Raw genomic sequence first — 13,880 nt, forward strand, 5'->3', positions numbered from 1 at the left:
TGATGGTAACAACCCAGGGATTCACAGCGCGGGCCATCTCCACCATTCACACACGCAGGAGACTTCCTTGCGGCAGTCTGAAATCAGTCCCACCTACCATGGAGAGAAAAAATGCACAACCCCTTTCTCTACTGCAGAACCAGTCAACACACTCAAGCACAAAGCACCAGAGAAACGTACAAGGAGAGGAGAGAGATGGGCGGGTGCTTGAAAAGTATCAAGGTTATGGGTTTAGCTGGGTCTAAGCATGTCCAGGGACTTTTCTGAGAAGGAAATAGAGAAGGGCCGGTCTATTTGAAAAGTCATCCTAAGAAACATTCTACAGAGAGGCGATCAGTAAGAAAAGCAGCAGCAAACGAGGGTATGAGCCTTTCGAGGAAAAGTGTGCCCACACAGAAGAAGAGCTGCACACGAGGACAATGAAACCCCAAAAGAGCCACAGGAAGTCTCAGATGCCCAGCCCTAAGAGGTAATTTTGTATACGCCACATTATGCTGAAATAAAACAGAAATTGTCGAACATACCTTTTCCACTGGTAGAAAGTCATTTTCTACTTCAATCGACCTTGGTCTTAGTTTTATTGGCTTGTCTTTGAAAATATCTCCAAAGCCCACTCCCTTAACTTTCTTCGGCTGGATTGCGGCAGTTGCGACTGTCCCGTTGGCACCCTCGGATTTGGTACTGCTCGAGTCACCCCCATCACTCTCGGAGCCTGTAGTTTCCCTTAAACCTGTCAAAAGTGGGGATGGGGAAAGAAAGAGCTCAGAAATCAGCCACAGCAGTGAAGCATCTCATAGTCAGCCAGGAACCACCGCTAAAAGTGTCACTGGGTATGGATAACTTGCACTGGGGTTTTTCCTTTTAGTGTGTGAATATGTTGCACTGGAGTCGTGGCTCTGAGTTTTGCCCCATCTCCCCACCTCCAGATTTTAATTTTAAGAAGTGAATCAAAACTTTTCAGAAAATCTAATTTCAAGGCAGATCTCTCTGTACATGTGACATTTCACCTCTCTTTAGCTGGAGCCTGGTTCTCAGCCAAATTTGTTTTGCTACAATCTGTGCAGTAACAACCCTTCCCACCCCCTCCTCAGCTCCTCGCCCAGTCAATACCATATACTGTACCTCAAATCTCTATGACTCATGTCAATTAGCAATTAGCACTGAAAGTAACATTTCCTAAAGGGAAACTGTAAAGCTAAAAACCATTTAAACATATTAGCAATTAAAGAAACCACACAAAATTTTGACTGCCAAAAGAATGAAATCTCTTTGGATGGCTTCACAAGGAATAAATGCACGCAGACATGTTTCTCTAGGAAAGCATTAAGCCAAACTTGACATTGAAACACTTTCACTGGCAAAATGACTGTATTTGTTAAAGAGGGAAAGGAAGCTGCCCTCCTGGAGGCTAGAATCCTTCCCTCCTCTAATAGCCACGTTCCCCCAGAGCTGAACTCCTTTCCAAATAAGAACACTGGGGACATGACACCTGTCCTATGACCTCCAGTGGCATGTGCTGGAAGTCATAAAATAGTTATCAGCAAGACAACATGGACACTTACCTCCCCAGATTCTTTATTCCCCAGGATCTGCCCACAATCATGTTCCTAAAAGGAGAGCCTATTTGTTTCTAGTTAATTTCTGGGTATACATTTTTACTTTGATGGTCAGTACATTAGTCATGCCATCAAAGGGCAGGATTCAAAGGATATTTTATGGAAAGTCTGCCATTAAGCCTGTCTCTAAAAGCCTCTAGATGTGTAGAATAGCTCCTGAACATTGACTGTGTATCTCTGGATGACAACGATACCCTTGGGATGAAAGTATACCATCAAATTTTGTACTCTATTAGCCACAGTGTACATTATCTTCTTATAGGTAAGGTGGCCTCCTAGTACATCAGAATGATACACCAAATAACTGCTCACATAAAATGTCATAAAATGTTGTAGTCACTCAAATAAAGAAGTCTCAGTGCAGGAAGAAACTGTTAAATGAAAACAGAGAAAACATAGAAAGGTCATTATAAATTGCTAACAAGTTTTAAAATCAAATCCTTTAAACAACGGCTGTGTTTGTTGCTGCTGCTATTTTCAATAAAATGGTATTTATAAGCCAAAAGAGGTGGGGAATCCCTGGTGTACATTTTAATTAACTAAAGAACAGCACTTGTGAGCAAGAACAGAGGGCAGAACAATGAGGAACAGCCTACCACAAGGGGGTCGGCTGCAATTTGCAGGACTAGATTCGAGTGTGCAAACATGGAGACCTCCCTGGATTAGCTATCCATTCATGTGTTTATCTGTTCATTGTTTTTGGAAATATCCCTGCTGGAGATATAATTTTGGAGTCTAAATATTGTGTCATTTCCCCTTTAACATGTTCTCATTTTGCCGTATGGATTCTTTCTGTGTGATAAATGGCTTGTATATTCTTTTCTGGTTTGGAAAGAAGAATTTGAGAGTGGAATAAAGAAATGGTTAGTGAAAAGAAACCATCCCATGCTCCTCCCACCCCACCCCCCACCATCACCACCACCACCAGCAGAAGGCAGCAGGGCAAATGGATTAGGGCAAGTCTGTTTTAGTTCTTCAAAGAGAAGAATTTGAAGGATTCTTTTATCATTCCTCATTAGCTAAAACCGCAATATTTTCAACCATTGCTACCCTGATTTCACTGGGCTTCTGGTTTTAGGATTTTGCTGCCTTCTGGGCTCATCTTGCTAATTTCATATCAATCATTGTGAGAAATACTCTTTATGTTACACAGGGAGAGGTTGCATGGTCACTCAACCACACAAGCATGGGCTGGGAAGGAAACACATGGCAGATATTTCTCTGGAAATTCTGGCAGCCTGCTTCTGTCATTTTTTTTTTTTTGGCTTTGGGGGAGGTAATTAGGTTTGTTTGTTTGTTCATTTGTTTATTTTTAACGGAGGTAAGAGGGGTTGAACCCAGGACCTGAGTATGCTAAGCACGTGCTCTACCACTGCGCTCTACCCTCCCCCCATCACTTTTAAGTATTATGTAAACTAAATATCTGAATATCTGGATTGATGAAATAACTCAAAATCTAGTTCCTTTCCTTTGGAGGAAAAGAAAGGTGGCCTTCCCTTTCCACATCTGTTTGGTGCTGTATCTTATAGCTACTGGTGCCCATTACACACAGTATTGTGTAAAATGTCCCTGTGTCATGCTCAGAACGCCAGGTGACACTCAAGGGCAGTGCAACCCAAGTGTGGTCCATGGACTGGGGCCAGTTCATGATGGGTTCGTTACTGGTACACAGCGACACAAGCACAGAAATTGTCCGTGTTTGGAAATGCTTATAGCAGTGTGCGCTGGGGTGACTTCCAGACGTGTAGCCAGCGGACTCATCTAGGTAAACAGGGCACAGACCAACCTTGGTCCGTCTACTCCCACGGGGAGGCGCAGGTGGTGTAGCGCATGTGTAGTGAAGGCACGTATAGCAGGACCAGGTATCTGGCCACAGGGGAATGGAAATAAAAATACACTTCACCGCATAGTTTGAGAAGTGTGGCTCTGGTGTTCACATCTGAGCCTTCTCTTTCCTCACTTGTGTCTATGTATGCCTATGTGTACATGCACACTAAGGTGGATGTACACCTTTTTTTCCAGGTGAAAAAAGAACAAAGCTTCCTTAAGTGTGCTTTGGCCAGTCCTATAACAGGCCAAATTATACAAGCATCATTTCCAATAATTTCCTTACTAGTCCAGCACTGATCAATTCAGACCCGTGAGCCATTTTTATTTATTTTCAATTTTACACTCACACGTGAAACGCTTCCTGTGTGGGAGTACTGTTCTAAGAACTTGACGAGATTCATTCATTAACCTCATTCGTCTCCTTTCCCTCAACTTTTGGCAGCTTTATTTCACAGCACAAAAGGCTACACGCTGATCCTGCCAAAAGAAGTCTGCCGTGTGGTGATTGGCTAAATGAGCAAAGCAAAACACCCTCTCAGGCATGGACTTGTCACGCCAAGTTCTTCTTTCTTTGAATCACGCGATGAAGAAACAACTTGTTGGTTTCCAATGACCCGCTCAGTAAAAGCAATAACCACGAGAGGGTGACATCTCCACGGGAAGCCATCTTACACCACCCCAGAAGCCCAGAGATACTGGTACGAATACATATGCCATGACAAATGTTACTGAGCCCTTCTCTGCACGCATGGTTCATGCACGCATGTCACACACATGATAGAGGCACAAAGCAAACAAGACAGCGCCGGGGGCTGGTGATGGGAATGCTTCTGCAGCACACACCAAGGAGACGGCACTTATCTCAGGCAAATAAGTCCATGTCCTTGGATCAGAAATTCACACAGACACTTGGCAGAAGCATGAGCAGCTCGGGAAAGTGCAGCTGCATCAAAAACCACAAGTACCCAGATCTTATCTTTACAATTGCCTCCTGCTGTTAAAGGTCACTCACTGTAATAGCGTCTGTGGCCCTCCGTCTTTCCCGGTGCAGCTCGGTACAGAATTGTCCCTTCAAAGGTAGTCTTTCCTGACAGTGAATGAGAGAAGAGAAGGGGAGAGAAAAACAAGAGAGGGGGGAGGGAGAGCAAATGATGGCAAAAGAAGGAAGAGGGAGAGTCTTTAACTGAACTTGCCTTCAATGAATCCACTGTAAGAGCTTCATCCGCAAAATTAATTAGAGACCATTAGGCAGAATTTAAGAATGTTACAGAACGAGCCCAAAGTCCCCATGCAACTGTGATGGCAATGAGCCCTGGAATTGGGGCTCGCCTCTGCAAATGACCAGCATGTAGATTGTGTCCAATTTAAACCTGGAAGCCATTTCAACGTTATAACTCGAGAATAGGAAAACCTCAATTAACCAGAGGAACTCCAATCAATCAGATTCCTCAGTTAAGGCAATCTTCTCTTTGGAGAGTGTGACCCAAACATACTATAAATTTCCACCCACTATCCTTTGTCTTCTACCCTTAGAGCCCTGTATGATACAAACTGGTATTCATGACCCCAAGAGTCTAAACAAGGCACAAAATTCTTTTTCAAACATTTTATCATCCTCAGTACATTTTAGTATATTTTAAGCAAGAAAATATACTAATATTTTAGAGGGGGGTTTTTATCAATAAGGTTTGAAACCAGTCGTGGCTTCCACGTTGATGTAAGGGGTTTTCTCCTTAGCCCCAAGGACACCAGAAAACCCTATTTCTTGAAACGTCTTAATTGAGGTTTTGTCCTATCAGTCATGAGACTTGTACTTAAGCATGAGGACATAGGACTCACCAGTGTCAAATGTCAAATTAGCTTCTTTTTTGTTGTTACAAGTAGAGGTTATTAATAGCATAAAGACTGCACACATGGCCAAAGCCCAAATCTCTCTGGAACCATGAGTAAGTACACAGAATACAGACAGTCTGCCCCAGTTTGAGTGTGCACATGTACACACACACATACACACACACACACACACCCTACAGAGAGTACCATCAGCAGGTAAAACGGTGTGATAAAGACAAACTCAACTAGTATATGCATTCCTCTAAATTATCCAAGAAACAGTCTCTGTTGTGGCTTGTGAGCTAAGTATCAAACTGGAGGCCAGTCAGATAGCTCCCTCATAACAAGTCTGAGGGATGAAAAGGTAGGTTATACTTACAGAGAGGCAGAGAGTGGAAGTGAGAGAGAGAGAGAGAGAGAGCAAGCAAACTGCTTCACTTTTTAGAGAAACTCTTTGGGAAAATGGGAAATCCCATAGGAACCATCATGTCCATTTTCTGGGTCACGGCACCCCTAATATATTGGAAAAGACTTGGAATGAAAATACACTGAAAAGAATTGGAAATGATGAGGTCAACAAATTAAATGGAATCAGGTATTTCTAATTTCTGTGTCCTACAGACATAGGGTAACACCGTTGTTTTGAAATCTGCCCTTTTTGACAGATGTGTTCTGTCCAATTAAAGCAAAAACTTAAGACGTTCAAATCACTGACTACATAAGAATAATCTAAAGAAACAAGTGTTCCCAATGTTCTTGTTAGGCTCGTAGCTCTTGAGGACTTTGATGACACCGTGGAGCAAGTAACAGCTGCTAGTTTTTATTCGGGCAAATTTTTATTCTGCTTAAGTTCCATCATGAAGGTAACATTACTCCTACGGAATGCAGCTGTTTGCTGAGCCAGTTCCCCACCAGGACTGGATGGCAGCAGCCCTTTTGGTGTCAGAAAAAGTAAGTGTAAGAAAAAGAAATCAGTATTTCAATAAAGTTTCTCCAAGTACAACAGAACCTCCTTATGTTCTTCCCCAGGACCAGGTCTGAGTATCACGAAGTAGACATGGCCCTGATGTCTCTGAGTGGCTAAGCATTTCTGTAAAGTCCCCTGTCCACTGGCAGCAAGGTGATGGGAAATGGAGCCTGGGCTGGGGGCGAGTGAGGACACACTCACTGTATCTAAAGAGCAAAAGAGATGGGCAATTGGAAAGTTCATGAATATGAACGCTGTTTATTTCATGGGGGAAATACTCTACCATCACTATTAAATATTAGTACTTAAAGGCAGCAAATGCTGTAAAAGGGAAGAATTTTAAAATTTCAACAAAAAATCATATGCTTATGCTAGCATCTAATTTGCCTGAAATTCTATTTCTTCACTTTTATAATTGCTCTTTCCTGCCAACAGAACATCATACACAAAGCTAATACTAAAAAGAAAAAAGTATAGAGACATCAAAGTGTGGGGCGTTGTCAGCCTGGCTTTAGTTCTTATAGGTACGGGGCACTAAGTAATTCACTTCCTACAGCTAATGAAATACAACATTTCTGTATCATGGGATTGGTTTGCCCTCAGTTTTAAAAGGCCATCTCCATCTTTGTCTTCCCTTGACAAGTCACTAAAGAATCTGAACCAAAAATTCAAAAATAAGGAATTAAGAAAATAAGAAAGTCAATTCAAACTGAAATCTCATGGTTATTAATGGTTATAGAAAGAAAATGCAAACTTCCTCCCTCTGAAAATTATGGGAGAGAACTTAAAATGTTTCTGTAGCTAAATAATGTTTTTTTTAAAATATTTTTTAATTTTAAAACAATTATTTTATAATCTAAGAACAAAACATCCAAGGGTTTGTTTTTACCTAATTTACTCAATACTTGTTTTCACTCTTGATCTGTTACCTGAGAGCCCATTTCATTCTTTTTTTTTTTAATTCCTTATTGGTACCATTTAGCAACCCCTGAGTGAATACATCTGCGTAATAATCATCAGTGGCTGCTGATACTCAAAAAGGAAGACAGCCAGACATTATGAGCTTCCAGACAGACTATCCATCACCACCTATGAAGCAGATTTGTCCCCTCACCAAATATATCTCTCAAACCTGAATTTAATCAAGGCCTTAGATATAATTATCAATTTATAGGAATAGAGAGTAAATGGCATGGCAGAGATGAAATGAGCCAAAGGCAGACTGTGGGAAACTAATGGACAAAAGACCTCAATTTCTTCAGTAAAAAGTAGCAAGGGGAAAAGGAGATATGGAGGAAGAATCTACAGAGTCAGAGAGTTGAGACATGTCAACCAAACTAAAATGCATGGACTTTCTTTGGATGCAGATTGAGACTAACAAATTGTATTAAAAAAAAAGAAGTAGAAGACTATTAGTGGAAAGTGAACACTGGCCATATAGTTAATTACTCTGAGGAACTGCTATTATTATTATTATTATTATTATTACTAGGAGTGATAACAGTATTTAAGGTACCATTTTATTGACACATACTGAAACATTTGTGGATCAAATTATATGATATCTGGGGTTTGCTTCAAAATAACATGGTGGAGAACTGTACAGTGGTATAATTACAACGAACTGGCCATAGGCTGCTAATTGCTGAAGCTGGGTGATGGGTACACAGGGTCTCATCAGACTATTCTGTTGACTTGTGTATGTTAGAAAATTTTTATAATAAAAAGTTTATAAAAGGCTTTCTGAAAAAGCACCTTTAAGGTTTCATAAATTATATGAAAAATAAAGATGCTTTCAAATTTAAATATACAGCAAAAAGTTCTTGCTACTATCTAACAATGAACTGAGATAAAATGTTTAAATCAACATAGCAACCAATACATTTGCTGTAACTCTTTCCTTAATAGATTAGCTTACCCTGAACAAAGATCTAAAGTTTAGTGCTTTTCATAACCAACCACCATATATAAAAATACGTTAGGGTAAAAGAAAAGCCAGTTCAAGCAATTTGCACCTGTCATTCAAAGCTAAAAACGCCTCCTCAGAGTAAGAAAGGATTCAGCAAGCATTTAGTGAACACCTACCATGTGTCAAGCTGTCTCGGCACACTTCCTTATAAATATAATGCATTGTTTCTTCAATTGCACTCATCCCTTATTTGACAAAACTCAACTGAATAACTATCCTCAAAGAGTTTCTGGAAGTAGAAATGTGAAGAGTACAAATATCAAATAAGTGTGCACACACAGGGGTATGTATTACATGTGTGTAACAAAGAAACGTATAAGGTTACACTGTAAATAAAGTTTTCTTCATGTGTACCAGGGTACAGGTTTTATCTGTCCTAAAAAAAGAAAAACCTCCTATAATATCTTCTAGCAGCTAAGTTGAGAGGATTTTTATATGATGTCACTAGGATCTCTAAAAATTACCAAAATGGTGCAAATAGGAAGTATTAGGAGTGAGACTTACTCCCACAGCTGTGTATTAAGCAATCTCTTTGAAAACTAACTGTAATTTATGAAGGGTAGTTAGTGGGCTGTTATAACAAAGGCCTTTATTAACTACAGTTCAGCTCATACAACAGTAAAGAGCTAGATATCTTCTGTGCATTAACTACTTTTGTCTTTCTCAGTTCGATGATAAAAGGAAATGCGCATTTACTGTAGTTAGACAAGATGTTATCCCCAGGGGAAACTGCATGAAGGATTCACAGGGCCTCCCTGTACAGTATTTTTTTTTTTTTGGTAACTTTCTGTGACCCTATAATTATTTCAAAACAAAAAGGTGTTTCTTTTGTAAAACATCTTGAAACTACTAACCCCATTCTCTGAGGGATAGGGAATAAGCAGATTTAGTCTAAAACCAAAGGCTCCACTTAGGTAAATCCTACCAGTATGTGTAATTTCTGCATGTGATCTGATCTAATTATATATATTTTACCATCAGAGTTAAACAGCTACTGAACAGCCCATCAGAACACTAAGAGATGGTATTTCTCTCTCTTTCAGGGGATTATTTCAATTTAGCAAGCCACAGGGACATTATAACCACATCTGCTTTCCTCTGAAGCCCTTTGTGACCACTGTTGTCCCGACATCTCCATGGGACTGGCCTCTCTCCGCCTTTGTATCCCACTGTTCCTCAGGTACCCAGCTAGCAGAGCACCTGGGGCACTTTCCCAAACTCCTACGAATCTGTGCACCCCATTTCCGTAAAGCAAGCTGACTGAAGACAGGGACCTTCGCTGATTTGTCTCTGTAGAACCCCAATGTCTTGTACAGAGTCCTAGTAACAAGAAGGGCTAAATAAAGGTTGAATGAATGAAGAATAGAAGAAAAGGAGGAAAGGAGAAAGGAAAGAAGGATGGATGGATAGATGGATGGATGGATATGGACAGACAGATGGAGAGATGGATAGATGGGCCCTCCTCTCCTTAACTGCACATACAAAAAGATTACAAAAGCCATGTAGTTCTTTTGCAAGCATCCATCTTTGTTAAGAGACCATGCATCTCAGGGACTTCAAAACCCCCAAAAGGGAGGGATCCTGTGAGAAATAAACATGGCTGCTGCAATGACTGCAAGGACTCTCCTAGTCCTGAAATGACAGGCTTTTAATTGAATGAGTGTGGGGGAGGGCAGTCTCTAGAAGAGAAACAGCCCCTTCCGGGCATGTGACAGAAGGCTAAGTGATTGTGGAGACCATTCCACTCAGCCTCCTAACATCTTGCCCCAGAAATTCCAGCACCATGTGCTTTGAGCTCAGGGTCAGGCAAGGGTCAGGCAGGGTCAATGTCCACATCAATGGCCTGGAGTGAGAGGGGACAGTTTATTTCAACAGCCCCAAAAGTACAAGAGGCATTACTGCTCCGAGCTCCATCTCTGAGAGTATACCCAACGTGGCAGGACACCAAGAGGTCGAGGTTCTCCCAAAGATGTTGTCCAGTACCTCCCCAGATCTCCTTTTCTCCATCAGTAGAAGAAACCCAAAGTAATTTCCAAATGCAGAGACAATGCTTCAGTCAGCCTAGTACCAATCAGTACTCAAACAATTTCAACATACTAAGTGGCTGTCTTCGAAGACTTTATCATGATTAACAATGAAAGTGACCATTTACAGAGGGCCTTTTATGGGTGAGGTGGTTTATATACATTATTCTTGGAACTCATAACGCACTTATCCACAGAAATAATGGTATAATGACCCAATGTGGTCCTCCCTCCCAGAAATTCCATTTAATCCACTATATCCCTGAGATACAGCATTGCTATTATAGGACACAATTCCCAGGTACAGTGTATAAAAGTACACAGCAGGGCAGTTGGAATTCTAATGTGCAATTTGGAAGCTACTGCCACTCCCACTATCACGGAGTCAAGGACAATTTCTGCCCCCCTGGCCATAGTCATTAGCTGGCCATACTGGCAGAGAAATCTCCTTGCCCCAAACCAGAGAAGGCAGAAGGCACTTCGAGACGCTTCATTTGTTCCAAAATCATCTCCTGTCCTTCCCACCACAGACCCCGAATGGAATGGGCTTCAGGGGTTGGGGATCCCAGACTTTGGAAACAGAGGGAAACGAGGTAGCTGAAGCCACTGAGCCAACCGGCCAGTGCTGCTGAGACACCGAGTGAAGGAGGTCGCCTGAGCACTATTCCAGAAACAGCTTTACCTCCAAACTGGGAATCTGCCCAATCATGCTACTGGTTAAATACAAGACACACAACTAACTTGAAGATCCCACTCAAGTTAGATTTTTCCAAATGGAAAAGAAAGCTGTTTAAGAATTATTTTGACAGGACTAAACTGTCCTCCTCTTGTTAGGAAGGAAAGTCTGCGGCCCCAGGGAGTGCTGACCCGCTATGACACAGTCGAGCCTCTACGACATTCACACTCATGACCTTGGCTCAAGACGGCACAAGAGATACACAGACGCCCACGTAGGAAGTTGGGTTAGCGACTGGGAGAATAGAGCTTCCCGGTCCTGACCTTTGGCTCCATGAGCTGGAAAGGGCAGCAGAGAAGCTGGAGGGAGGAGAGCTTCTGGCCCTGGAGAGAGAAAGACCTGGAGTTCGTTCTCACCATCGCAGAAGGACACTCATGCTCACCGAGGTGGGGCTGGACTCTCAGCTGGCTTGGCAAACTTTAAAGGGAGCTGGCACCCACTAGTTGAACATCGCACTTCTCGCCACTGATGATGTGTGCGTGCGTGTGTGCGTGCGTGCGTGCATGTGCGCACACACGGCATTTCTCCAAGTTCCTCAAGAGGTGCTGAGAAATATTAACAATCTCATTTGATTCATTTTAGAAATAATGATTAACTTGCAGTGAGTGACACTGGAGAAGTATATGGCAGCACAGCAATATGGGCCACCTCGGGGGAGCACTAGCACGGCGTGAAGGCTGAGCTATCTGAAGATGTTCACAGTGTGCGTCTGTGTGCACGTAAAGGCGTGCACGTCACACCGCTACAAGGATATAACCCTACTAAACCACGGTGGGTTAAGGCAGCATAAACCAAGAAAATACTCATGAGCTTCTGTCACAGCACAGGCAGTGGAACAGAGGGGAGGCTGGAGCAGCACCCATGGTTGCCCCCACCCTTCTCCTGCATGGTGGGAGGACTTCCTTACTTGACTTGGAGAGCTGCTCGTCCTGGGAAATGCCGAGGTCATCCGACTCCCCCGACAGCTCCTTGATGAAGTTGGAAGGAAACATTCCAGTCTTTCCATTGAGAACACCTTCCCACCATCCTTCTTCTACCTGCGCAGATGCAAAGAGAAGAACAGAGGCAGGGTTCAGATCAGACGTGTTGCTTCCCAGTTTGCTCTCCCATCTGTACAGTGCAGAGGGCAAAGTCCACGCGGGAAGAGCCGTAGGACCCAAAGTTTACAAGTTAACAGGGAATGAGAAAGCAGACCTCATAGAATCTTGAGATTCAGACTAAGGAAATGGGATTTAACCTGGGGACCATAAAAACAAGGGGAAAAGAATTAACACTTAATTTCCACTAACCTCCAACTGAAATTTGCCATTTCCTTTGATTAAGAATATAGGTAACATACCATAGTAATAGTAGGTCTTGCGACTTGACACTAAACAAATCATATTTTCATATCACATCATAGATGCTGTGGGTATTTCAAAATATTGTTTGCACTCAATGCTACTTTGAAGTGGTGACAGTTATTACATCTACTAGGAGACCTTGTTATTTGATATATTAATAAGGAATTATTTATTATTTATAATAAAGAAGTACACATAAATTAGTATATCAAAATTTGCTTTTAAAATAGCTTGATAGCTACTTCAATATAAATGGTTCCCTTTGTAATCTTGTATGTTTTATTTCATGCATATAAACCATTATTTAAAAACTGAGAATGGCTTTCCCTGTCTACCAAAATGAGCTAGACAGCCTAACAAAAGTAGTTAAGAATCTGTGGAGAATACGAACTCAATCAGAAGGCAGAAGGACTCCCTGCAGGTTTCTGGAAGGTTCTAGATTACCCTGAGATGAACTAATATGGGATGAAGGGAGGTTGGAAGGGCAGCCAGACGGCAGTCATCTGGGTGGGGGAGTGAAGGCTGGATTTGGGGAAGGGGTGAGAATGAACAAGGCAGGTACAGATTGGAGGACCTGTGAGGTATAAGCTGGTCTTTAACAACCAATTAGCTGAGACGAATGGAAAAATAAGTCATCCCAAGATTTTGTGATGGAGCCACTAACAGAATAACAGAAGTCAGAATAGGAACTGACTTCTTAGGGGAAAATAACAGGGAATTTTGAGAACAGGGAAGTATTCAGTGTCCCGTATGGTATGGTATAACAGAAAGAAATCTAGAATCTTCGGAATTTTTTTTTTTTACCATGTGTATTATTACCTTCTCAAGTCAATAAATACAATTTAAAATCTTAAATAATTAAAACAAAAAAAGAAAATTAGAGTTAAAAGTCCTGTTCAAATCCCATCCCGAAACTTAGCAGATGTGTGACTCTTCAAATTGCCTACTAAACTGACCCCTGGTTTTCCTATCTGTACAATGGGATAATTAACATACTCGATCAGTGTTAGAAATAGATGCATTATGATTCTGTACTAGGGCTAGGGACACAGGACTGTACAGGGCATGCTCTTTTTTCCCCTCAGGAAGTTGACAATCTACCAAGGTAGAAAGGGCACATGGTTTAAAGATGGTAGAGGATGGGCGTGACCAAAATCTAGTAATGCAAGGTATACAGACAAGAAAACGCCATGACTTAGCACAAACCAAACTTGTTACACAAAGTTAAGCTTGCCAAGATCTGGGATGCTAAAGGAAGGTTTGGAGAAAAAAGGAATTAAAGTTAAGATTGGCCTTGTAGAGCAGAAATGACAGGTGTAAGTAGGGGAGGGTGTGTGTGAGACATTCGGGGGACGCCAATAGAGCACGTGTTAGGGAGCTCATGGGATACAGACTCGTAGAGTGGCCATTATATCTGCGTGATAACTGAATCTTCGGGAAAGAATCCAGACAACGGCACCCATACGTGACTGACCCTATGAGTATTCGATATCAAATAGTACCATTTAACAGCATTTCAGTTGAAATCATTCCACGTTTCTATGCCAACTCAATAGACATGT

General features: G+C 41.8%; 1 protein-coding gene across 2 annotated transcripts in view; it reads right to left on the minus strand.

The window, feature by feature from the left end:
* The window catches only part of SH3KBP1 (SH3 domain containing kinase binding protein 1), a 299,175-nt gene that overhangs the window by 124,505 nt on the left and 160,790 nt on the right, over positions 1-13,880 (minus strand). For both annotated transcript variants that reach the window (XM_031673286.2, XM_006212983.4), the window contains 2 exons: positions 11,883-12,012; positions 525-730 (listed from right to left, as the gene is read on the minus strand). In XM_031673286.2, coding sequence (XP_031529146.1) covers positions 525-730; positions 11,883-12,012 — 336 coding nt within the window. The remainder of the gene's footprint in view (positions 1-524; positions 731-11,882; positions 12,013-13,880) is intronic.

The sequence above is a fragment of the Vicugna pacos genome, chromosome X, assembly GCF_048564905.1.
Source record: "Vicugna pacos chromosome X, VicPac4, whole genome shotgun sequence".
In the NCBI taxonomy this organism is placed as follows: Eukaryota; Metazoa; Chordata; class Mammalia; order Artiodactyla; family Camelidae; genus Vicugna; species Vicugna pacos.